A 24,292-nucleotide genomic window follows, 5' to 3' on the forward strand; every position below is an offset into this window, starting at 1 on the left:
TGTTTAAAAGAGTAGGCAATGTATATGCCATCATTTGTCGGCCATAATTAGTACGGGTCCGTGGCGTAAAACAAAAAGTGATTCCGCGCGTGTCATAAACATGCACTCTTTCAGTCAAATTAGTAAGTTCTTTCAAGCACAAATTGTTTGTTTTAATGCCTTGTTTGCAGCGTGTCATTAGTAAAGAATCGTACAAGTCGTGAACAGGTATTACGTTTAGGTTTTCACAGATCGGCCCTGTGTGTGCGTTATACGTAGCATTGACAATCAAACGGAAAGCCCTTTTCTGTAACCTAGAAAGCCTCAGAATGTTGGAAATTGTGGTGGTTCCCCAGACAAGGTAGCAATAGCACAGTTTTGAAAGGAAAAGTGAATTATACAATAACAGTTTTACTTTCTCAGGCAAAAGAAAACGTGTGCGCGATAATATACCAACCGTGCGAGAAAGACTGGAACAAAGAGAATCAGGTTGCAAATCCCAGGACATGTTTTCATTAAAGAGTGCACCAAGACATAGCAGCAGGAACCACCTCAATTTTTTGATGTACCAAGAAAAAGCGTTAAATCAAATTTGACTTTCTTGTTTTAGCTCTAAATAAAACCGCTTTTGTTTTTGACATATTTATAGTTAGCGAGTTGTTCAAACTCCGGGTATGCAGTTTCGCGAGTACGTTATTTGCTCTGGTTTGAATTTCCAATAAATCTGATCCTAAAAAAACTAGTATCGTCAGCATAAACTATAAATTGGGTATTTTTATCTATTCTTACTACCTCATTAATATATACATTAAAAAGTAGAGGCCCTAGGATGCTTCCCTGCGGTACTCCGCTGTTTAGGGATCGAAAGCTTGGTTTATAGTTATTAAGTTGTACCTGCTGCTGGCGATCACTCAAGTAGCTTTGCATAAGTGTGAAAAATGCCCCACGGAATTCGTAATGCTGTAGCTTTTTTAAAAGTGTGGTATGATTAATCCGATAAAAGGCTTTTGAATAGTCGATAAAAATTCCAACTATGTAAAGTTGACGCTCAAAACAATCTAATCTGATTTCTTTTTGAAGAAGTAACGCGGATTCTGTGGAACGTTTTTTACTAAAGCCGAATTGAAACGGCGTTATGATGTTATGGCGACTCAAAAAACTATTCGATAGCTTTGGAAAAAATGGGCAGTATGAAAATGGGGCTGTAGTTTGACACATTATTTTTGTCACCGCCTTTGAAAATAACGGTAACTTTAGCAACTTGTAGCTGTCTCGCGAAATCGCCAGAAGAAAAGATTAGATTGATCACATGTGTTAGGGCTGGGGCAATGATGTCAAGCACGTACTTGACTGGTCGAATTTGTAAAACACTACTACAACGTCTCGCTGGGAGACGGGAAACAAATACGCAGATTCACGTGTTCTCGAAGCCATAAGTTTCATGCAGGACGTATTATGCACACTGCTTGCGACAGAGGCAAAACAATTGTTAAAAAGGTCAGCTAGCTTACGGCCAGTGAATGTATCGTTATCTAATTTCATCTCAGTAGGGCCAGTGTTTTCTTTAGAATAACTTTCTAAGAAAGAATTTAGCCTTTTCCAGACAAGTTCCGGTTTTCTAGATACTTCGTGATTAAACAAGTTATAAAAGTATCGTTCTTTTTGTCTGCGCAAAAGGTTATTTGTTTTATTCCTATGTTTCTTAAACGCTTGTAAATCGGAGGTGCTTTTTAACCTAAGAAACCTTTGAAACAGTGCATTTTTATCGATGATAGCGTTCATCCCTGTGAACCATGAGCATCGGTCCATGAACGCAGCAGCAGCATACACGTCCAGTGTTGCATCTCGGAGGTACCTCATGGCTACTTGCGCAGGCGTCGGCCTCCCCATCGACAGGGTAGTCGATATCATTGGTGACATCTTACTACGTTTGGTTCTGGCAGACCAGCGCCCCCTCATACAGCGAATCCAATGGAAACCGCTCATAATGGGCATACCTAACTATTTCCGTTATTTGGTTTGGCACTGTGTTACGTAGGATGGAACGTTCACACTAGGCAATACGAGAACGCCTTCGCAGACTGCGTGAGAGTGCCCGCAGAAACAGTTCTGTTTTGTGTGCGTGTGTGATTTTCTTTTCTTACCTTCCCTTTTTTATTCTTTATTTTTACTTATTTCTCTCTCTCTCTCCTTTCGCATCCCTTTACCCCTCCCGCGGTACAGGGTAGCCAACCGGTGATAACCTCTGGTTAACCTTCCTGTCTTTCCTTTACCTTTTTCTCTCTCTCTCTCTTGGTGCATCGGATGGGGTTTACTCCCTACTCGGAACAGACTCGAGCACTGGGAAATCGTACGCGTCTGTATGAATCGCAACTTCTCAATTGTTGAAACAAACTCGTACGCGACAATCGAGTATGTCGTCGTCGCGCGCGTTCTGGCGCACCGTCCACACTGGTCATGGGGTCGGAGCATACGGGACTTTGTTTCGCGCAGACGCTTTCCGCGCGGCCATTTGGCGGATCTTCTAATGGTGGCGGGCCTGTTTAGTCCATGGTACAATATCCGTGGCGCAATTGTTGCGAATCTGTGCTAGACGGCTGTCGCCACAGTGCAAAATGGCCTATACTGGGCCAGCTGTGGCGAGAGATGCTTGCCTTCTTTTAACAGCGAAGCTTTTAAGCCAGCCGTAATGTGTGGTTCGTGGTGCGTATAAAGAGACTACCAAGAAATACAAGAACATAAACTTTCTTGCCGAGACGGAATTCGAGCCCGCGTACCCCCGGTCCCAAAACGAGTGTCGTAACCACTAGGCTGTACAGCCACAATTGCAGAACACGCATTTTTGCGAACCATATGATTGCTTGCTTGCTTGCTTGCTTGCCTTTAAAAGTGGCTCGTACCCACTATGGGGGATTGGCCAAGAATCGGGTGATTGAAGGAAAACAGTTATCGGAGTCTAATCAATGATTGCGTTTAAGCGCCGTCGTCTTCGTCAACTGTTGGCGCGTTCGTACGCTTGTGCTCTGCGAGGTGAAGAGGTTTTGCGCGCTATGAGAGCGAGAGAGAGACGCATTCACGGAGCGGGTCACGTGGAACGCGGTGTCGGTGTTGCAAGCTGCGCTAGGCAACGCGCCGTGACGGCCGTAAGTCCGAGACGCGTGAAAAAAAAATATCATCATCATGTATAATAAGATGTCAAGTTCGCGCACACTTCCGGAAAATGCTGGGCTACGATTGCCCAACTTCGCTGTTTCAAGCGTTACGCGGCCGACTGCAAGGTTAAGCGTATTGTTTTTTTTTTTTTTTTTTGACGAGCTGTTCTTCCAGAGAGAGGGCGAGGTTCTTCTTCACAGGTGATACCATCTCGTTTTGGTAGAGAACGAACGAGTTCAACTGGCATTCCGCCCTGAGTGGGCATAAATGTCACTCTCCGGTAATCTTCAGGTATTCATTACACTATCGATTGCTTTGTAGTATCTCATAGCTGCTCGTACCTCTATAGTGCCCGTTTACTTTTTCATACACATCTATTACCTGTGCACAAAGTGATGTAATTACGTTCATTATTGCTACCTTCTGTTATTATTGCAAATAAACTTTTTTCTATACAAGCAAGATGGACAACATGCTAGTTGCTCCAGTTTAGCTCTAAGCACTAGAGGGCCCGACACCCTAAGCAGGCAACGAATGCTACCCCCTGTATACAAGAAGCATGACTCAAGTATTTTTTCTGAAAATGCATAGGCCATAAGCGGCGCATCCCTCATGTGTTGTCGAGTCCAAACTGGACAGCGGCAGACTAGAGTTTGAATCCTACGCTTAGCAGTCCCAGTGTCCTTGAGTTAAATCCTATATTGCCAGATTAAGAAGTCAGCTGCATCCAAAGCTAGCATAGGAGTGTCAAAAATCGTCAAGGCATCATTCTTCAAACGCCCAGTGGCCGAAAGGAACAAGTTCACATATAATATTTGTGCGTTGCTGGCTGCATGAAACACATATGTTGATAAAATGGTATTCTGCACCGTTACTTAAAAAAGGGACCCTGAAACGATTTTGTACAAACGTACTGAGTCGTTAGAGTAGGGGGGGGGGGGGGGGGCTTTAGTTTACAACTCCGCGCATCCATCAAAACGCCCAGCTCGCCTTTGGTTACCGGAATACTGGACACGCTCAGCGCTCCGACAGAACGCTTGCAACGCACGCTGCTTGATAGCTCTCGCGGGGGATGGACGGCCAGGTGGCTAACGGAGAGGTTGGAGAGCCTTCGCGCGCATCTAATTGACGCATCTAAGCGCTCCGCGTAAAGCGCGTAATTTATTATGAGATTTTAAAAAGGCACATCACTACAGCTCGCCGCACGCCAATGAGCTGAGTTTTCAGCCGCCCCTGACCAAGTGACGCGATTTGACCATATGACGTCAGTAGTGCGAGCTATCCGATTGGCTGCCCAGGGCGCGTCATCAATAATTTTTTCAACATAGTAAGGAACAAATGCTCAACTTTTTGCAACATAATGATGAACTTTATTTTCGCGAGCATCATGGTTCGCCCTTGCGTTGTGGGCTGCAAACGTAGCGATCGGCAACATGTCAGGCGACGATATCGTGGCCCTCTGCAAGGCAGCAGACGAGCGTAGTGGCTGCAGCGCATCTGACTGTCGGTATCCAAACGGCGCCAGCATCTACGTATTTTCAGCCTTCACTTCACGCCGAAGGACTACTACCACAATAGAGTTTAGCGTGGCTGGTATTCGGGTAAACGCAAGCGCAAATGTACTGGGCGTTTTAGGTGATGAACGGAGGCACAAACCTGAACTGCTTGCAGCTTATACAGCAGTAACAAATTCTATTCTACTTTGCTGCTGGCACAAATTTTCGGCGGGAGCGTAATCTTGAACACGTTGTCTTTTTATATGTGTAAAATGTTTATACTTCGCTACAGCAATATTAGCTCTGCATTTGGCTGGTTAAGCTCTGCGCCACCAGATGGCTGGACCGTGCATGTCGATCAGGCCGCTCACGCACGTCTGCGAAGCACCTTCATCACAGCGGTAGTAATAGGGAGGGGGAGGGGGGGCTTTAGTTTACAACTCCGCGCATCCGTCAAAACGCCCAGCTCGCCTTTGGTTACCGGAATACTGGACACGCTCAGCGCTCCGACAGAACGCTTGCAACGCACGCTGCTTGATCGCTCTCGTGGGGGATCGACGGCCAGGTGGCTAACGGAGAGGTTGGAGAGCCTTCGCGCGCTGGCTCCAATACAACCGGAGGTCGACGACAACACCTCACATCATGACGTAGAGCCAGCGAAGGCGGAGCATACCCCGATCACTCGGTGAACGAGTTGAGTAGAAAAAGCATAGCTAGGGAGGAGGGCAACCTGCAGTCGCCCGTAGCTTTCTTAATAGGAGACGCTTCACTTAAATTGTGACGCGAATGTTTTACTGTAGCTACACCCTACGCGTCTACAAAATTTGTCCGAATTGTTTCAGGGACCCTTTAGGGACAGGACGCGTGTACATAGGAGCAACGCCTCCCGTCACTCGTGAATATTTCCTGCGCCGTAACGCATGGGCAGGTCGTGATTAGTGTCATCGCTGAGGGGGGCGCCATTACACTTTACATTTGAAGTTGTCACTAGACACATGTATCAACAATTCCATTTTCAAAACAAGTCTTTCTATGCACGTTGCCTTTGCGTATCGTGTACCGGGATTTCTAGCCTTTTCCTTGAGCCGATCTCGGAGATAGGAGTCCAGGAAATGTGGCTCCATCCAGAAGGTAGTGCAGTGTAAAAATGTTGGCCATTACCGTGGGTATGTGCCACCTAAAAATGTGGGCCGATACCGAAAGTTGTGCCGTCAAAGGTGTGAGCCTATCTCGAGGATATTGCTGCTAAAACAATTTAAGCAATCGAACGCCCTGTCTACTCTCCTCACGCGAGCTGTGACATGTTATAGTGAAGTGTGCAGTGGTTCCTCCCCATTCTCACCCCCAACTCGCTCAACAGGACATTGTCTATGATTCGCTTCAGTAGGTTGAATTGCCTTCCGAGTTCCTTTTCCAGTGATACCTCTGCGGGCTGGACAAAATTGAACTTTTCCGCAAAATGAAAGTGAAGCACAACGCTAGCTTTCTGTAGGAACTGCTTCACCTCTGTTGTCAGTTTGGACTGAGCTCAAGTAATGTAATCGTCAGCACGCCTCCTGCGTGGCACCCATATTCTCACGGCGAGGCGAGTCCGAGAAGTTAAAATTCTCATTGAGTTTTTTACAGCGGAACAGCAGTGCTCCGATGATGTTGCAGTATTTTTTCATGTAGTTTTCATTCGCCATGGGGGCTCCAATGTGGTGTTGGCTCATTACAAGTTCCGTTGCGCGTTCCCTCGTTGATCAAGCTTCTTGCGTTTGTAGAACTAAGAAACATTGTTACCGCATCCTCTGCATTGTTTCTAGTGAACTGCACGCCGGACATGCACTTTAAGGCCCAATATCAAGTGCAAGCGCTCCGAACCATGTGACAATGTGACACATGTGACAACCACCATTATGTTGCTGCGCCTATGCAGAGATTTTGTGATTGATGTCCTTGAACGCGATCAGTATTTTCATCACAATTTTTTTTCTTTTGTCAGTCATCGCGCTCCAGACCATCTCCGAGCACTTTAGTGTCGCAAAACAAAAAAGCCAGCGAGGGGCGCCGTCTGTCGCAGCGGTGGTACCGTTTATTTGGTCTCATTGCGCACTTTGTAATTCGATAACAAAGGAAATGATGCAACGTGTTTTTCCAAATTACATTAGCTCAAGTCAATAAACTCATTTGGGAAATTTAAGAGTATATTGAGGGTGGCCTTTATTAAAACTAATTTTTAGATACTTAAACTCGACCACTTCTCATGCACGTTTAGTGCCGATTAGGGCAATAATATCTGCTGAAGTTTCAATTGCTTTTATGACAAAAGGGGCCGTATTCTGCAACGCTTCGGTTTTCGAAGAATTAAGTTTCACGGTGGCGTAACGTTTGGGCGGGCCGCTGACGTAATTATAACGTGAGGAAGAACAGAGGGCAATCGGCGCGCTGTTTTTATTTTCTGGAAGTGAACGTCACAAACCAAGGCAAAATATAGCAAATTAGGAACGCTTCTTGAACTGCCTCCTGAATTCTTCGTCTGCCATCTGAAACGGGTCTTTTGGTTGGATGGAAAAATTTTATTAATGGAAAAACTTCATTAAACGGGTCTTCTCAATGTCGAGGTAATCGTTGACTCTCACGGATTCTCGCTAAAAGCGCGAACGCAGGCGCCATAGAGTTAACCATCACCGTCATTTTTCTAGGAACGCTGATCTCGCCCGTGAGCATGCCGTGCACGGCACGCAGGGGCCGCGCCTGCGAATCGCACCGAAGCACCTTGCACGACTTCGCTTCGTAGCACAGGCCAATTCGGTTTCAGCATGATTGACATGTGAGTGACGTCGCCATAATATGCATGCGCGCGCCGAGGCGATCGTGTCAACGAGGTGGCGACAAATCGCTGCTTGCAAGGCGAATGTTTCGAAAACCGAAGCGTTTAGCCCCAACCACAGGCACGCTTCGCCACGCGTCGGCACGCGCCAATGCGTAAAATGCGTCAAAAGCGTCAGCGAACGAGGTGACGCGTGCCAACGCGCAGCGATTTTGCCAGCTGCCGATGCTACAAAATCAGCGACGCTAGCCGACGCGACGCCTGCGTCCACTAATCAGAGGCCGCGAAGCCTCTGGCTGCTAGGCCTGATGATGGCCGCCGATGCGAAGTACCGACATCAACGATCGTCCGGGTTCTTTGGACGCACGACGCGCACGACAGTGTTCCTTTAAAGACAGTGTTGTGATACAAGGCCGACAACGACACGACCGACGACCGTGGGTGGTGGACGTACGACGAGAATTCGTGCCGAGTTCGAACGACGCCGCCGAATCCAACCTGCCGGCCCGCTGGGTTCCACGTACCGATCTCAATGCGATCGTCTGCTTAAATATCCAACCGGATCACGATTGCGGCAGCGCCTGTGCTTGTTGTGTGTTTATTTTGTGGTGCTCGAAACGAATGGAAACATTCTTTCGAAGTGCGAAGTCTGGATAATGAGCACTCGTCTACCGCCGATGTTCGTTTACAGTACGCGTAGGCCTAGCGCGTCCGTTCAGTTCGACCGGCGTTGAACAAGCCCAGCTGAGAAAATCTGCTGAAGGAAATGAAATTTCAGTTTCGTTTTGCGCTGCTGTGATTTGAAATATGACACTCCTGACTTGGTGTGGTGTGTGGTGTGGTGTAACTGAACCGTGTGGAGCTTCAGGTGGCGAAACGCGGTGTGATTCGTGTGTGAATTTTGTGGTCTCGGGTGAGTCGGGTTTAACGGGTGAGCTCTGCGCTGTTCCCTGTGGCAAAGATAACTTGCGAAATCGAAAGACACTAGTAGCCGAACAATGGAAAGTACGCGTACATCTTCAGCCATGCCGTCCGTTTAGCTGAGAATCCCCTCTTCGATTCGGCATGTGAAATCTAGTTCAGTACAAGTTCACAGTACTCCTTCACTCACTTCTTTCAAGTGCAGGTGTCTTATGGGCTAGTTGGGGATAAATCGCTCGTGCAGCGCTCAAGAACGCTGACACACTGAAGTAAACGGGACGCAGCAATGTCATGCTTGAATATTAGTGTTCTTGTACTTGAGAACTTAAGAAAAAAATGATCTGTTTGCAATACGTGCACCGTGTGCAATGCATAGGAGGACCTGCATCATACAAGACTTATGCATGCGGCTACTGCATATACCAGGATTGCTTCGATGCCTGCTTGACAAGCAGGACGTACTGAGTCGGTGAAACTGTAATTGGCTTTTGGTATTTTTTTGTTTATAGAAAGAGCAGATGGTGTGAGTGCATTGCAGGGAAGGGGTAAAGGTATCATCAGTGCTTTGCACAGTCGGTATGCTTAAGCTGCCCAAATCTCTTCAGCTTACACGAAAATGCGTCTCGCTGTGATACTATAATCTATAGCCAGGAAAAAAATTTACTCAAAACCAAGTTCCTAATGCATCTTCGCAGAATGCGTTTAATTAACTAGTTAACACTTGCACTGCAACATTATGCCAATACGCAGCGCAGCATATGCGCTTGAAATAAATACATTTTTAAAGGTGGACGACTGGGCCTACAATAACAAACTTTGTGTTAGCACTGAAAAAAGTGCTGCCATGCATATCAGCCACATCAAAACCGCTGTGGACCCAACCTGCTTCCTCGGTGGCACCCCCTTTAGGACCGTTCGGGCCCTTCCCACCCTGGGTGTAGTATTCAGCCCTTCTCTCGACTTTTCCGCGCAAGTCACTAGGCTCGTCGCATTCTGGGATTTGTGACCTGTCTCTCCCTTCCCTGGGGACCTGAGGTTTTCAGAGCACTCTACACTTCTCTCATACCGCCACAACTTGAGTACTGCTCATCAGTATAGTCCCCGTACCAAACTGACCTCCCTGATAAACGTGAGCTTGTTCAGCGCCAGGCAACGCGCACCCTCTACTCCCATCTTTCGATCGTCGCAAGCTCATGGCACCCTACAAGGATTACCTCAAAGTCCTTAAGTGGCGCACCCTGCAATACCAGCGCAACATTGCACTTGTCCGTCTATTCTGCAGGGTGCTGTGTGGCTCTCTGGAAACACTTACATTTCTTCTTCTGTCTGTCTGAACAAGCCATCAGGACAGCCTGAGCCCCATCACACCTGTACGGTCCAACACCGCAACTCCATGCTTATACAGTGCTTTCTGTCCACACCCTGGCCATGAGGACTCCCCTTTATTGCGACCGTACTGAACCGGCGCTCCTGTGCATTGTGCACCGTCGACTTCCCAGTTGTTGCCCTGCATGTGCGTGCGACGTGCTCTGCAAGGGAGAAAGCGTGTGTGTGTGTGTGTGTGTGTGTGTGTGTGTGTGTGTGTGTGTGTGTGTGTGTGTGTGTGTGTGTGTGTGTGTGTGTGTGTGTGAGAGAGAGAGAGCGAGCGAGCGCGTCATCTAGAGCAAATTCCTGCTCTAGATGGCTGACCATCAGACGCTCTAGCGTACAGGCATGAGCGTTATTTTTTAGCTTTGCGAGCTGCCTAGAGTGCCATGTTACTGCTAAGATTATTATTATTATTATTATTATTATTATATTATTATTATTATATTTATCCCTACAACCACACTGATGGTGTTGAAGCCAGCATGACACATAATTGAAAATATTTCTGGAGCTTTGGGCGCTGTCATTCTTCTAAAGAGAGCGTTAAAGAGGTGTCTTCTTGGTGAAAATGGTGATGATGTCTTCAACACTGTTGATGCCGTTGCAGAATATTTCTGTTGTGTATATGGTGTAAAGGATGCTTCAAGTAACCTTTCTTCTCAGCCAAGCACAGTGTTTATGCTATCAGTCACTGAAGACCTTGTTTTAAGTGTATGAAGTGCCTCAAACCTTCCTTTTCTCGTGGTTTTGATGGTATTCACCCCAGACTACTTAAGACGTACGGAAGCGTCCCTGTTGTCCCAAGCAGCTTACATAGTTCCCTAAAGTCTAGCATATTTTTAGCACTTGGAAAGTAGCATGGATAATGCCCGTGCACAAATCGGGTGCTAGGAGTGCAGTTACTAACTACCGGCGTATATCTATCTGCTGCGTTGAGTCAAAAGTATTTGAATCGGTATTGCATTCCCTGCTTTCTGTTAGTCCTAAGAACATTGTAATAGATGGACAGCATGGCTTTGTGTGCAGACGACTTAAGGATATTTAAGACTGTCAACAGTGTTGACGACTGCATTTACCTCGAAAAAGACATTTTCTCACTGCCAAGCCAGTTCAGAAACAATAATGGTACTCTTGAATGCTTCCAAAACTATGGTATTAAGTTTCAAGCGCAAAACACACCATGTACAATTTTCATACGCCCTTCGGGATGTTCCACTGCCCAGGGTCGATGAAATCAAAGATCTTCATGTGTACTTCGACAAAACACTAAGCTTCTGTTCACACATTAAATATGCACAACGTGCCCTTCACGCTCATGGAATTGTATGTTGTATATTGCATGATGACCAATCACCTCTTCTGTTTCTGAAATCGTATGCTGCTGTGTGCCTGTAGATGTCTCGGTAGATTGAGGTGCAACGTGCAAATCTAATTCTGACCTTATTGAACGCGTCCAGAATAAATTGATATCTGTCTTTAAGAACCACTTTTGGCATTCTGGTGAGCATAGTCCAGCCCTCTCAAATTTACCTCAACTCACGCCTGTAGACTCCCTTAAACCTTAGCCCTTTGATTAATAAAGTTGTTACTCACTCATTAATTACTTATTAAATCAGACCTTTTTGTTCCTGTATGAGGTGGTCCATGGCATTATACTTTCCCAAAGCTGCGCAATTTTTGTGCTGCAACAGTATACCAGGTAACATTCCGCATTCTGTGCCTGGCCTTGTTCCATTAAAGACTGTCCTATATATGGCTCGACTCCAAAAAACATAAGAATTGTGCCTGCACTGACATATTTCAGAGTTCATTTCCTATGTTGTGTATATATGAAGATAATTATGTTGTATGATTAACTGCAGTTTACGCTTCCTTGTTTTCTTTTTCCCTATTTGTTTCTTTATCTCGCATTGTTTTGTCTTTCACATTTGTTTTCTCTGTACATATTGTCTCGCATATTGCTATTTGTGTGCACCAGTAGGAAGGCCCTGTAGCTGTTCCTGGGCCCTATAATAAACATCTGACTGATTGGTTATTGTTATAGTATGAAATTGATTTTTAAATATGTACTGGTATATTAGTTTAGTTCAATAGCTTTTCTGCAATATTGTTAGTGTTACAGTTTTTAAAGCATCAATTAAGTGTAATAAACGCTGTTTGCTTGATCATATGCATTGTGCCAATAATTTCTTCTGAGGTTTAATAACGGTTGGCTACCATGTCCAGTGTAGTGCAATAAAATAATATGGCACAGCAATTGTTACGTGCCTCACAGAACATATTAATGTCTTTCTCAATCAAAAGATCATTGTAGGCTGAAAACAATAAAAAAACTGGTATTTCTTTTTTGTGTGTGTGGTCTCTTTAAGTGGACATGAATTTAAAAAAACCTGCTTACATATATTTTTTATATTATGCAAATAAGCTGCCCCATACATTTGAATAAGTGCTTCAATACTACGACGTGCCAATGGACAACAAAAGACACCTATTAGAACCCTGCGATTCTCTGTTTGTAGTATCTGACGGTATGTTATTTCATTAATGTTGAGAAAGACAGACTTCACATGTTGAAACCAGTTACAATAGAACATGGCCTTAACACAGTGAAAACATTTCTAGCAATACACTCAATGCCGCTCAATGTGAAGGCCTCCCGATGCGGTGTTGCTTCAAAACAACCTAGAAAAATTAAATAAATGTTCCATGGAAAATATTAGACAGAAACAAGAATCAGGAGACAAGCTACAAAATTGGTAAATTTTGGCTGTTTAAATGTCTCTTTGTGGGCGCCACAAGTGTTTCAATTCTTGTTCTTGCTGAGTTTCTCAGAACCCACTTACGCGTTTCTTTCATGAACCAACCAGCATAATTATATTAATAATACAGATTTTCGATGAAACTTTGCAAACCTAATACTTACGTAGTTGGCTGTGCAACGAGCTACAAAAAAATGAGATCGTACGAGTGCTATTGATGTGACATGCCATGCTCGTGCAGGTGTTTCCAAAGTGATCTTGCAGACGACAGTGCGAACGTAATCGCTGATGTCGATAGCTTGTGCAGTTATGTTACTTCAAGGAAACCATTGCGGCAGGCGTACATTCATTAATCAAACGTGTTTTTTATATCTAAAATAGCACACAGATCACTAACTTATTCTTTCAAGCTCAGCTTACAGCAGGCTGTTTTAGGCCGCATTTGGATGGTTGAAGAGAAAATGGTCAAGCAACAGTGCACCGCAGCCGATGAGCGAGCGTCGGCGCGCGTCAGAGATTGCATAGAGTTAATATACTGACTTTAGAGGACAAGCTGCCCATAGGGCCCATGCACTGAAATCGGTCACCGCAAGAGTGCCGCCATTATGATACGCTGATGTGGCCAGCTCCTGAAACGCTTGCTAGAATTGGCGATAGTAATCAGTTTTAATCTGACAACCTATAGCTTGTAGTGTGTGTGCAGCCGTGTGCGCGAGCGTCGGCGCGCGTCAGAGCTGTGGCTCCGCTCCCTTTTCCTCCAGCCGACGCGAAGCGACGCATTCGCTTGTCGGCGCGCGCTGAAGCGTGCCGACGCATTCCTGTGGTTGCGGCTTTACAGATTACGGCTCCAGGTAGAGAGAATTAAAAAACCGTACTCATCTCAAATACGGAGATAAAAATTATTGACTTTGACCAACATTCTGCAATGATCCATTTTGGCAATTTTTTCTCCCCATCGTAGCGGTCATAAAAATCAATTTCATTGACCCGTACTATATCAATAGATAGTTTTAGAGCCATAGCTCCGACGATTTTTTTTTTTTTTGGGGGGGGGGGGGCGGGTCAGCTAACGCAAGTGTGGGTTGGGCAAAATTTACAAAAAGCGCTTCTGACTCACCGGGGACTTCCATAATTTCTCCGGGAGGACCGATTTCCTTGTCACAAAACTAAGATTTATTTCGTCTGTCTTGGCACTCAGGCAGCAAAATATGTTTCTATCAAAATTAAGAGACGGTCACTGGACATTCCCGGCGAAATTATTTGAACCCGAGTGGTGACGTGATAGAACAATGATAACATGTTTTTTTTTTTTAAAGAAATCAGTGATTTGATTTTGGTGCATGGAGACGGGGGCGGGGGGGGGGGGGGGCTTTGTAAGGCAACAATATTGTTACGTGTAGCTGATGCACAAGACAATTTCCAGTGTACTTAGACGTAGGCCAACAGTGGCCACCCTATTTCAATCGGAAGCCAGTCGTCTTCGTCCTGTTCAGTGCAGTCACACTGTGGCGGCTGTTCCGTATCATCACCCCCGGCAGTAGAAGCACCATCCGGTGCCTAAGCTACACATCCGTGGTGAGAGGTATGTGATAGCACTTTAGTCTCGCTACATGAACGATGTCACTTGCAGCTGACGACGACGCTGATTTTAGCGGGGATGATTTAATATGAGACATCGGTCACTTGTCGCACCACAATATTCGTGGCCTTTCTGCGTGGTCTGGTCTGCGCAAACTCCCTGTTTCTACAATGGTACGCTGCAACCTTTAAAACATTTTCATTTTTTTAGCGCGTGTCCTGCCTCTATTTCGCGATTGCGTCTTTAAATGGTGCCTTTTTGTAAAACCTCCAGGTATCAACAAAACAGCCCCCCAATACGTTAAAATGTGCTTACTGTGCACAAAAGAGATCGATTTATAGCCCACGTCACGAAACGTGGTTTTCAAGATTGCAAGCTTTGTCTTCTAAATGGTGTGATGTGAAGTGCGTTTCCACTTTTTGACTTCCTTATTTAACCAAACCACTAAAATAGCTTTCTTTTTCACTTGTGGCAGAGTATAAATATTGATTTAGGAAGCTTTATTAGGGATTTGAGCCACAAACTCTTCTAGCTGCACTCTAACCCGCGGCGTTTTTTGGAAAAGGATAAAACTTGATAATAATGGTTCTATTCCACTATGTGACAACTGTGGCTCAACCATTTCTGACTCGAATGTTCCTGATGCCTTGAACCTTGCATTTCGTTCCATGTTCACAAACGAATCTACCAATGAACTTCCAAGTTTTTCATTTTTCGATTTTCCATCGTTAAGATGATAGATGCCCTGAAGAGCTCATCATCCTGTGGTACAGACGGAATCGATGCCAAAGTGCTAAATAATACGAAGTATGTGTGAAGATCGATCCTATGTATCATTTTTCAGCAATCACTTGACACAGGCACAGTTCCAAGAGACTGGAAAATAGGGAAGGTCATTCCAGTCTTCAAGAAAGATGATCGGTCTTCCCCAGGTAACTACCGTCCCATCTCCCTCACCAGCGTATGCTCCAAAATCATGGAACACGTCATCTACTCGCACGTTGCTAGCTTCCTAACTTCAGCGAAGTTCTTTCACCCAAATCAACATAGCTTCCGGAGAGATCACTAATGCGAAACTCGGTTAGCTTTATTTATTCTTGATATTCATTTACCCTCGACCTTAACATTCCAACTGATGCCCTGTTCTTAGATTTCGAAAAGGCTTTCGATAAATTTGCACATTCTCGTATTTTGCTAAAGTTATCACGCCTAAACTTTCATACACTTCTTTTTAACTGGATCCAGTGTTTTTTTAACTATCCGAAAACAGTTCGCATATGCTAACAACCTCACATCTGCTGTTTCCTCCGTTCTGTCTGGTGTACCTCAGGGCACTGTTCTCGAGCCGCTCCTGTTTTTATTCTACATTTATGACTTGCCATTTACTGTAGCCTCTATAATACGTCTTTTTGCTGATGATTGTGTCATGTACCGCCCTATCAATAACCTCGCTGACGTATCTTCTCTTCAAGAGGATCTTTTTCATATTCAAGACTGGAGTGGTACTTGGCTCATGTCCCTGAACACTAGTAAGACTTTACACACTTCATTCCACCCCCCCCCCCCCCACCCCTGCCGACAAGATTAATAACCGTACTATATCTACCACCGACTCTTTCAAGTACTTACGCATTCACCTCTCCAAAGATTTGTCTTGGACAAATCATGTAGCCCATATAATCAATTCAGCTAACAAAACTCTTGGTTATCTTCGCCGTAATCTCTTCATGGCACCACCACCCATAGAATCAGTTGCCTATAAAACGCTCGTGTGACCAAAACTTGAATATGCCTGAGTTAACTGACCTTTACCAAACTAATCTGACTAAAGCTCTCGAATCTGTTTAGAACCGTGCTGCTAGATTTATTCTTCCAGATTACTTATATCACACTAGCGTTTCATCGCTAAAATCAAAACTAGACTTGTTGCCTCTTGTATCTCGTCGTCGCATCTCTCGTCTATGCCTCTATCACAGGTTTTTTTATTCCATACCTCGCGACAGCGAGCTGGTCCAGCTGGCTCGTCGTGTTCGTCGAACAGGTCATGCGAATTCGGTAATCCCGCCACGAGCCCGCAGGACTACGTTTCTGCAGTCAATCTTCGTGCGAACTGCCCGAGACTGGAATGGACTTCCGAGACAAACTGCACTCATCGGCGATAAAGCGCGCTTTAGATCTGCGATCGAGCGATTTGACTCATCTTTGTAATGTCATCATCATCATTCCTGCCTTTTCCGTGCCCACCCTTCATGTAATGTCCTGTTGGGACCCTTGACGTAATAACAAATAAAATAAAAATAAAATGGCTATTGATGTTCACACTGCACGCATATTGAAAACACACACACACACATTGTGAGCTCCAAAATCAAGAATGCCGTATAGTAGAGGACACCAGAATAATTTTGCTCACCCAGGGTTCTTTAACGCGCACCTAAATCTAAATACGCGAGCGTTTTTGCCCTTTGCCCCATTTGCTCAGTGCGGTCACCGCGGCCTCGAGCTCAGCAGCTCAGCGCCATTGCCACTAAGCTACCGCGGCACGTCTACCTAATATGTTCGCATTTGTACATTTCGTGCATTCACCTCTTGCTTCGTGCTCGTCGCTGGCGCCGTTGCAGCAGGTGTTCTGTCCTCATTCCACACGTTCATCTGCAGCGACATCGGGGACCCAAATACGTGGCGCAAAAAAAAAAAAACACAGAAAGGCACAAAGTAAAAGCATGACATCTGTGGCCGAATGCATTGCGTCCGTTATAACCTCGGGATCAGCAGCGGAAAAGAAGAAAAAATTATTTTTACGAAAGCCACTTGCTGCACAACAGGAAAGTTAGTATCGTCAGCAGCAGCGCAGCTACTTGGATTCACTTTCGTGAACTTTTGAAATGGTGAGTTCGTTGTCACTTTCTGATATCGTCTGCATCAATAAGTTCACAGTGATATGTTTTTTACTTCAATTACGTTTGTATGCTTGACGAGCTCTAACTAGCACAATGTCGCGCCGTTTATTCTTCCCGCTCTCTATAAAGCTGTTTGCGTCGATGTTTTGCATGGGACGGGATCATAGTTGTTGATTTTATTGGTATTTCTTGGTTTACGTGTAGTACCGTCTTAAGTTAGCCTAATTACGCAGTTATTCTCGTTGCGGAAAAGTACTATTGACCGCTTAAATTGTCACTCACAAATTCGATGCGAATCGATTATAAGTGCACTATTTCTTTTTTCTTGGCGCAATACTAAACAGCACAGCACTTTCTACTTTTGACAGAGCACAAAATAATATTACGTTCTTGGGTGAAGATATTTGGTGTAGGTAACGTCAGAACTCTCGCAAATAGACGACGAGATGCTGGTGCAAATTACAGAAGCAGGAACATCCGGCAGAAACGACGATGTGAGGAGGAAGAGACCGGTCATTTTGCCTTATGTACACAACTTGTCGCAGCGCCTCAATTTATCGACTAAGAGGCAAGGCGCCCCAGGGGTTTATCCGGCCCCACTCAAGTTAAGAGGCTTCTGTAAGAAGAAAACATGTGGGGCTCCTGTTCGTTTTCTGTATCCCTTCATACGTCCATGCTTTCAAAGCAAAACTCATACCAGTATGCGGTGAACTTCCTAGAATGGGTGAACTATTCTATTTTAATACCGCATACTATACGCAGACAAGAGGAGATGCAGACTAGTACAGAACACGTGACAGCTGATCACCGTGTGATAAGCAGGCATATGATCTGCGAGCCAGGCGGCACACCGGAAACGAAAACGAAGGTGTGCGACAGAACACAGGCGATGGCTGTTAAAGGCCAGTTGCAGCGAAATTGCATTGTGGCTAAATGGCTGTAAATGCCTAGCCTAGCATGTCCTATTACAGCAATCTTTTCAAAGCTGAAGAGCTTCTAAATATTAAATTTTCTTATTGGCATCATTTGAATACCGCCTAAGCAGATGACGCGCGCACCTTGCGTTGAGTGGTGGTGATGCAGATATGATGAAAGTCCTAGAACCGTACCGGTCTGCTGATCTCCAAATTGCGATTAGGCACCCAGGCGCATCGCTCACTTAACATTTGCGGGTTGACGGATGTCTGTCTTGGCATGCTTTCTCATTGTTGCGCACGTGATTCGAGCTGTTGCAAGAATGCTGACGTGTTTCATGCTAGTCGGGTGTTCGAAGACGTACGCGAACACGATAAATGACTGAGCAGTACACAACACTGCGAAGAGGAAGGTATAACATATTACTTATTAGCATAGTACTCCTGCGAAGAGGAAGGTAGAACAATATACTTCCTGCCCCAGCTTTCAGAGGGCGAACGTGCACCGCAGCGCAGCAGGCAATGGCGATGTGGACTCGACAGCGCGAACAAAGCTTGTAAGCTGCACAACTGAATAGACGCACTTCCGAATGTATGTGACAACGCAGCGACAAATCTAGTCCTTAAGTTGAGCACAGAAAAAAGCGGAGAATTGTTATCTTTAATGAAGATACGAGTAGTTACATGGTGCCCATTCAACAGCAAGTCATACCCATAGTAATGCAATATGAATATCTCGGTGTATACATAAACGAAGGAAAGACTTACTCAAGCACCCACCAAGATAATCTGAAAATAAAGGAGAAGCGGAATGGAGCAATAATGAAACATAGAGCACTGTGGGGCCACAATAAGTATGAGGTGCTGCGTGGAATCTGCAAAGGAGTAATGGTACCAGCGCTAACGTCGCAAATGCCATCTGACGCTTAAAATCGCATATAGTGTCGGGGTTGGATGTTAACCAAAGATCGGTAGGCTGGTTGGCTTTGGGAACCCACGGTAAAACCACAAATGACGCATTGCAGGGTGACATGTGTTGGGCCTCTTTTGTAGTCAGAGAACCATAGAGCAAAGTTAGTTTTGAATAAAGACTCAGGAACATGGATGAAAATAAATGGGCGGCTAAACTTTGCAAGTATCTGTACCTGGAAAGCGTGGACACAGGACAGAGGAAGACATCAAGACAGTTGGCAACCAAGTACAGTGTAATTAAAACTGTAAATTGACAACCAGGAGTAATCAGAAAGAGACAGAAATAGAGACAGTGAATTGGATGAAAATAATGAAAACAAAAAAAGACCATGGAGATTTACAGCCGTCATCTTTATGAAAGGAAACGCGCAAGCGCATGGCAGATAGCCTAAATGTCCACATGTGGCGCTGCGCCGCCGCGAGATGTGAAACAAAAAGGGGAGAGTGGTGCTGTTCGTTTTACTGCATACACACCCGTCACGAATGTGTCTTTTTCTTACGCTTTCTTTTTTTGATATCCATCTTTTGTTGGGACATTTCAGCAAACGAGGATTGTTTTCTATAAGGATTGTTGCTATCACAGCTTCGGAAGCATTCGAGGCAAACGTAAAGCATAATAATTTTCCACAGACCAGACTTGCTTTTTACCATCTCACGTACTGTTGTTACAAGCGAAAATCATACCACAAAAGCGCTTATCCTACGTGAAGATGACGCGCGACCGGCCGCTCGAGGCCCGTTGCGTGTATTGGCGGGCTTCTTTCAGGCTCGGAAAAAAAAACACTTTTATGTAGCTCGTATTGAGCAACAGAAAGCTGCATCGGGAGTTTTTCATGTTGCTCTGCAATTGTATCGTTGACAGTTTTCATCTAATTATAATGCTTGAGCATCTAATTAAATAATTAAGCCTAAATATGTAACAGGCGGAATGCAAAAATAATCTGAGTATCTCCAAGCGACGGCAAACAACATTACCTTTCTTCTGTCCAGCTACGACACATTTGCATATTATTCAATCTCGGTGCATGATAGTTGGGACACCCTATATATCTGTTATACGGCGTTCCTCTACAGTGGTACAAAACGCAAGATACAAATATGACACATCTACGCAGGTTCAACTATCGTCGTAGTTTCCGTCGATCACTCGTCGAAGCGCTCTTGTCTGGTCATCTGCCATAACATCATAAAGTGATAGAAAAAGAAGGAAAACTGCAAGAAGGGGTGCAGGCAGTAATAGGAACAGCACCACTCTCTCCTTTTCGTTTCACATCTCGCCGCGGCGCCACGCCACATGTGGACTTTGAGGCTATCTGCCACGCGCTCGTGTGTTCCCTTTCATAAACATCACGGCTGCACACATATGACAAGAAGCAAATTGGAAGTGAAAATCCCTACGATAACAGGAAGGGAAGTGCCTCGCTATTTGAGGCTCGAGCTGGTTGCCTGAGGAGGAAAACATACCGGAGGAAATATTCATACCAAGAAAAGCATGTGTATGCTGCAGCGAAAATTCGCCGACCAATTTGCGCATCCTAGTGGAATGCGAAGGGATTCTCCCAGTGAGATACGCAGCTAACGTACACCTTCCAGAAGCGCTTTGGTTTAAAGTGGACGGTAGCAAAAGACGTTTAGAGTAATGGTGTTTCTGAAAAAAGATCGGGAAGAGATGGATAAGACCGGATACGTTACAGGCATAGGTAGCGGTACAAGGTGGATGGAGAAGCTTTGAGGAAGAGAAAAGAAGATTAGAGATATATACAGAATTGGTACAATAAAAAAACATGTATAGCATACCTGAATAACTCAAGCAGATTATAACTCAAACCTATATCACCCAAGAAATCGAATCACTGCAAAACCGCGCGGTGCGTTTCATTTTTCTGATTATTCACCCTACACTAGCATTTCAGCCCTAAAAGCTCGCGCTCAGCTTGACGATTTATCCTATCGCCGCAGAATTGCCCGCCTTTCGCTACTGCACAAACTTTATCATCATCCGCACCTTCACCATATCTTCGAACCAGCGACAGGCTTCTTTCCACGCACACACCATATCTTCAAGATAAAACACATTAGTTGTCGCTCAGCTCACTATGCTAACTCCTTCGTTCCCCGAACAATAGTTGCATGGAATAACCTGCCATCACACATTGCTACTCAAATCGATTTCGCAACCTTTCAGGAACTTTTACGCAACGGTTACGTGTATTATCCATCGTGTACTATTTTAGCGTTTCTTCATACGTTGTTCAGTGTATATATTGTTTTGATCATTGGTTTTACCGTTCTGCGTGTACATTGTATAAGTGTATTCATGTCTTATTAATTTGTTAAGATGACAACTGACGCAGTTTCCAGCAAGACCTCGTTTTGTTTCTTGTACATTGTATCCATGTTATGCCCTTAATTTGTTTTTCAGACAGTTTTTTTATTTTCTCTGTGATTTTTACTCGACTAATCTATTTCGTATACTGTTTTATTTGTGTATATTGCTAGACGTTGTACTTATGTATAATTCTTTTTTTCTTCTTTTTTTTCGGTAACGCGCAAAGCTCGCATTTTTTCATGTATCCGTTCCCCCTATGTAATACCCCTTCGGGGGCTTTTAGGGGTATTATGAAATAAAATAAATAAAAAAATATTGCACCAGTCTGCTAAGAACATCGGCTAACTTTCAAGTGCAATTTTCTTTTTCCATGCGCTTCTCATGACTGATTACAACCTTTGACATAAAGGTGCAGTCTCGTTAGTACGTAACTGCGCAAACTGCTAATGTGAAATCATGAGCATGTAATATGCACCTTATGGCATAGCCAAACTTGGCTTTCACTAGAATAATGACATCGACTATGCTGTCGCTGCACAGCTACTCTTTGCTTAAGAAGGTTGGAAATAGGCTCTCAAGTTTTTTTAGGGGCGAAGCTCCTTAGGGTGTGGGGTCTGTCCCTCCTCTGTAGTATGTAGTAGTAGTAGTCGTCGTCGTCGTAGTAGGTAGCCACGTCTACTTTTATGAGCAAAAAAATTGCGAAAGTTGTGTCCGTAGCGCGGAATCGAACCAGGGACCCCTCGCTTCCGAACGCGCGGCGCTAACCACTACGCCACGAAGCGCACATGGACACACGCACCACGATGACAATAAATACCCAACATTAACGAAAAACTGCGCGTTTGTAACGCGTTTGTGCTAGCGCGTTACGGCATGTGTGAGAAGCTGGTGTAAGACGCTCTGGCTTCTCCGCCTTACCCCCGTATTCATAAACGCTCCTCGACTTCAACTTGACTTGCCGCCTTGGGCAGCGCGTCCGAAACGCGTTGAAGGCGGTGGCAAGTCAAGGTCAAGTCGAGGAGCGTTTATGAATACGGGGGTTATACTCTCTCAGCAGTCATGTGATGGCGTCGGCAAACGTGGTGCACGTTCCGGCATGTGTAAACGGCTGCGTAAGACGCTGTGGCCTCTCCCCCTTACTAGAGAGTACTGCACGTTTCTAACGCGTTTATGCTAGCGTCCCCTTAAGCGGGAGATGGTGCAATTATAATGAAGGGCGCTGTTATAAAATAGGAATGACGTCACATATGGCGCGTGTCATTGGTGGAAGTCAATCGTTCGATTTAGTGCCACGAGACTGGGCGAATTACACGGCAGATTCACGGTTTACCGATGATTCCCTTCGGAGCTTCACCCACTCATCATCATTCACCCCGTGGATATGCGGTGTTTTTTTTTTTACTGCTTCAAAAAGCAAGTGGGAAGAGGTTTAGGCGAATCCATGTGCTTCGAATAATTACCATGCTGGCAGCTCCCGTAGCCACTGGCACTCGAGTTCCCTCTAGTAGTCATTGTACGAAACTCTATGGCAGCGACGAAGTGGGCAGCCGGTGCTTCCCTGACGTCCGGGCGCTTTGCTCTTTGCACCCATGCTGGCTGCGATGGGCGCGCAGCGGGAATCCATATCCCTCGAAGCTCTGACGAAAGGGTATAACGGCTTGTCTCGCCCGACGATAGTTTTCTCACAGCCTTGCGCTCAGCAGCGTGGAGGGGCATTCTCCTGCGTTGTGCCATGTGCTTCACTGATCACATTACAAAGCAGCACAAGACATAAACAGCGCTTTTGGCGCCGTAAATGCGGGCGGAGAGAAGCGGGCGATCGCTGGCACGCCGGTATCCGGTACAGACAACATCACAAAAATGTCGCTTCCTGTAGTTCACGGCGCAGCTGCCAGACGCGGTATTTTTGAAAAATGCATTAAATTTATAATTTCCCGCTAGTTCCGGCCTGAAACGAAAGTGGCGTTAACCAATTTCAGCCCCAAGCTTTCATTTGGGCTAAATATTGCTACACGCGTGTGGTATTTGGTTGTTTGAACCAGGCGCGCGGTCGCCATCACTGGAGAAAAGAAGAGGAAGAAGGAGCTGGGCTCGCGCTGTGAATCTAACCGGTCAGCGCAGCAACCGCTGTTGTAAATACAACCTGTAAATAGTTGGTAGTCTTACTGACTCGTACTTCGCGTAACATTCTGGTGGAGGTGCGGGGTACGTTCGCCGTACCTCTCGCCGTACCAAGTCGGGACGCCAACATCAGGACGCAGATTGCCTCTCTCGCTACCCAGTCGAAGACCCGACCTCTCCGTCTGAACCTGGCAGCAACACCTGCGTTCACTCTATTTTTCCACTGGTCCATGTCGCCGACGAGCAGCGCCGTGACCCGTCCTTGCGTATCATCATTGACCGCCTGGAATCGTCACTTGCCGACCGCTCCCTTCGCTTATTCACACTTCAAGATGGCGTACTCTACCGCCACAACGTTCACCCCGACGGCCCAGCATTACTCCTTGTGATCCCTAAACACCTTCGCTCGGCTGTTCTCCACGAACTTCACGACCTCCCCACTGCCGGTCACTTCGGTGTGTCACGTACCTACGACCGGTTCCGTCGACGCTTCTTTTGGCCAGGGCTTGCTCGCTCCGTTCGAAGATACGTACTGCGTGTGTGAAATGCCAGCGACGCAAGACACCGTCGACGCTCCCTGCTGGGTACCTTCAACCAATTGACATTCCCGCGGAACCATTCTTTCGGGTTGGTTTAGGTTTACTTGGTCCTTTTCCTCTTTCTACCTCTGGGAACAGGTAGATCGCTGTGGCCACAGATTACGCCACGCGCTACGCCATCACCCGAGCGCTCCCTACAAGCTGTGCCACAGATGTTGCCGATTTTCTTCTACGCGACGTGATTTTATTACATGGAGCTCCGCGACAACTTCTCACAGACCGTGACCAGACATTCCTGTCAAAAGTTATCGCGGACATCCTGCAGTCCTGTGGCACGAGGCACAAGCTACCCACGTCATACCATCCGCAAGCAAATGGCCTCACGGAGCGTCTTAATCGCACTCTCACGGACATGCTCGCGAAGTATGTCTCTTCCGACCACACTGACTG

The 24,292-nt window shown here is 45.6% G+C and overlaps 1 protein-coding gene across 1 annotated transcript in view; it reads left to right on the plus strand.

Annotated features, from left to right (window-relative positions):
* Nucleotides 1-16,890: 16,890 nt before the first annotated feature.
* Nucleotides 16,891-24,292, plus strand: part of LOC119459311 (cytochrome P450 2J4-like) — a 644,696-nt gene continuing 637,294 nt past the window's right edge. Inside the window, exon 1 of the mRNA XM_049671318.1 lies at nucleotides 16,891-16,955. Coding sequence (XP_049527275.1) covers nucleotides 16,953-16,955 — 3 coding nt within the window. The 5' untranslated portion in view covers nucleotides 16,891-16,952. The remainder of the gene's footprint in view (nucleotides 16,956-24,292) is intronic.

The sequence above is a fragment of the Dermacentor silvarum genome, chromosome 7 (genome assembly GCF_013339745.2).
Source record: "Dermacentor silvarum isolate Dsil-2018 chromosome 7, BIME_Dsil_1.4, whole genome shotgun sequence".
Classification (NCBI taxonomy): Eukaryota; Metazoa; Arthropoda; class Arachnida; order Ixodida; family Ixodidae; genus Dermacentor; species Dermacentor silvarum.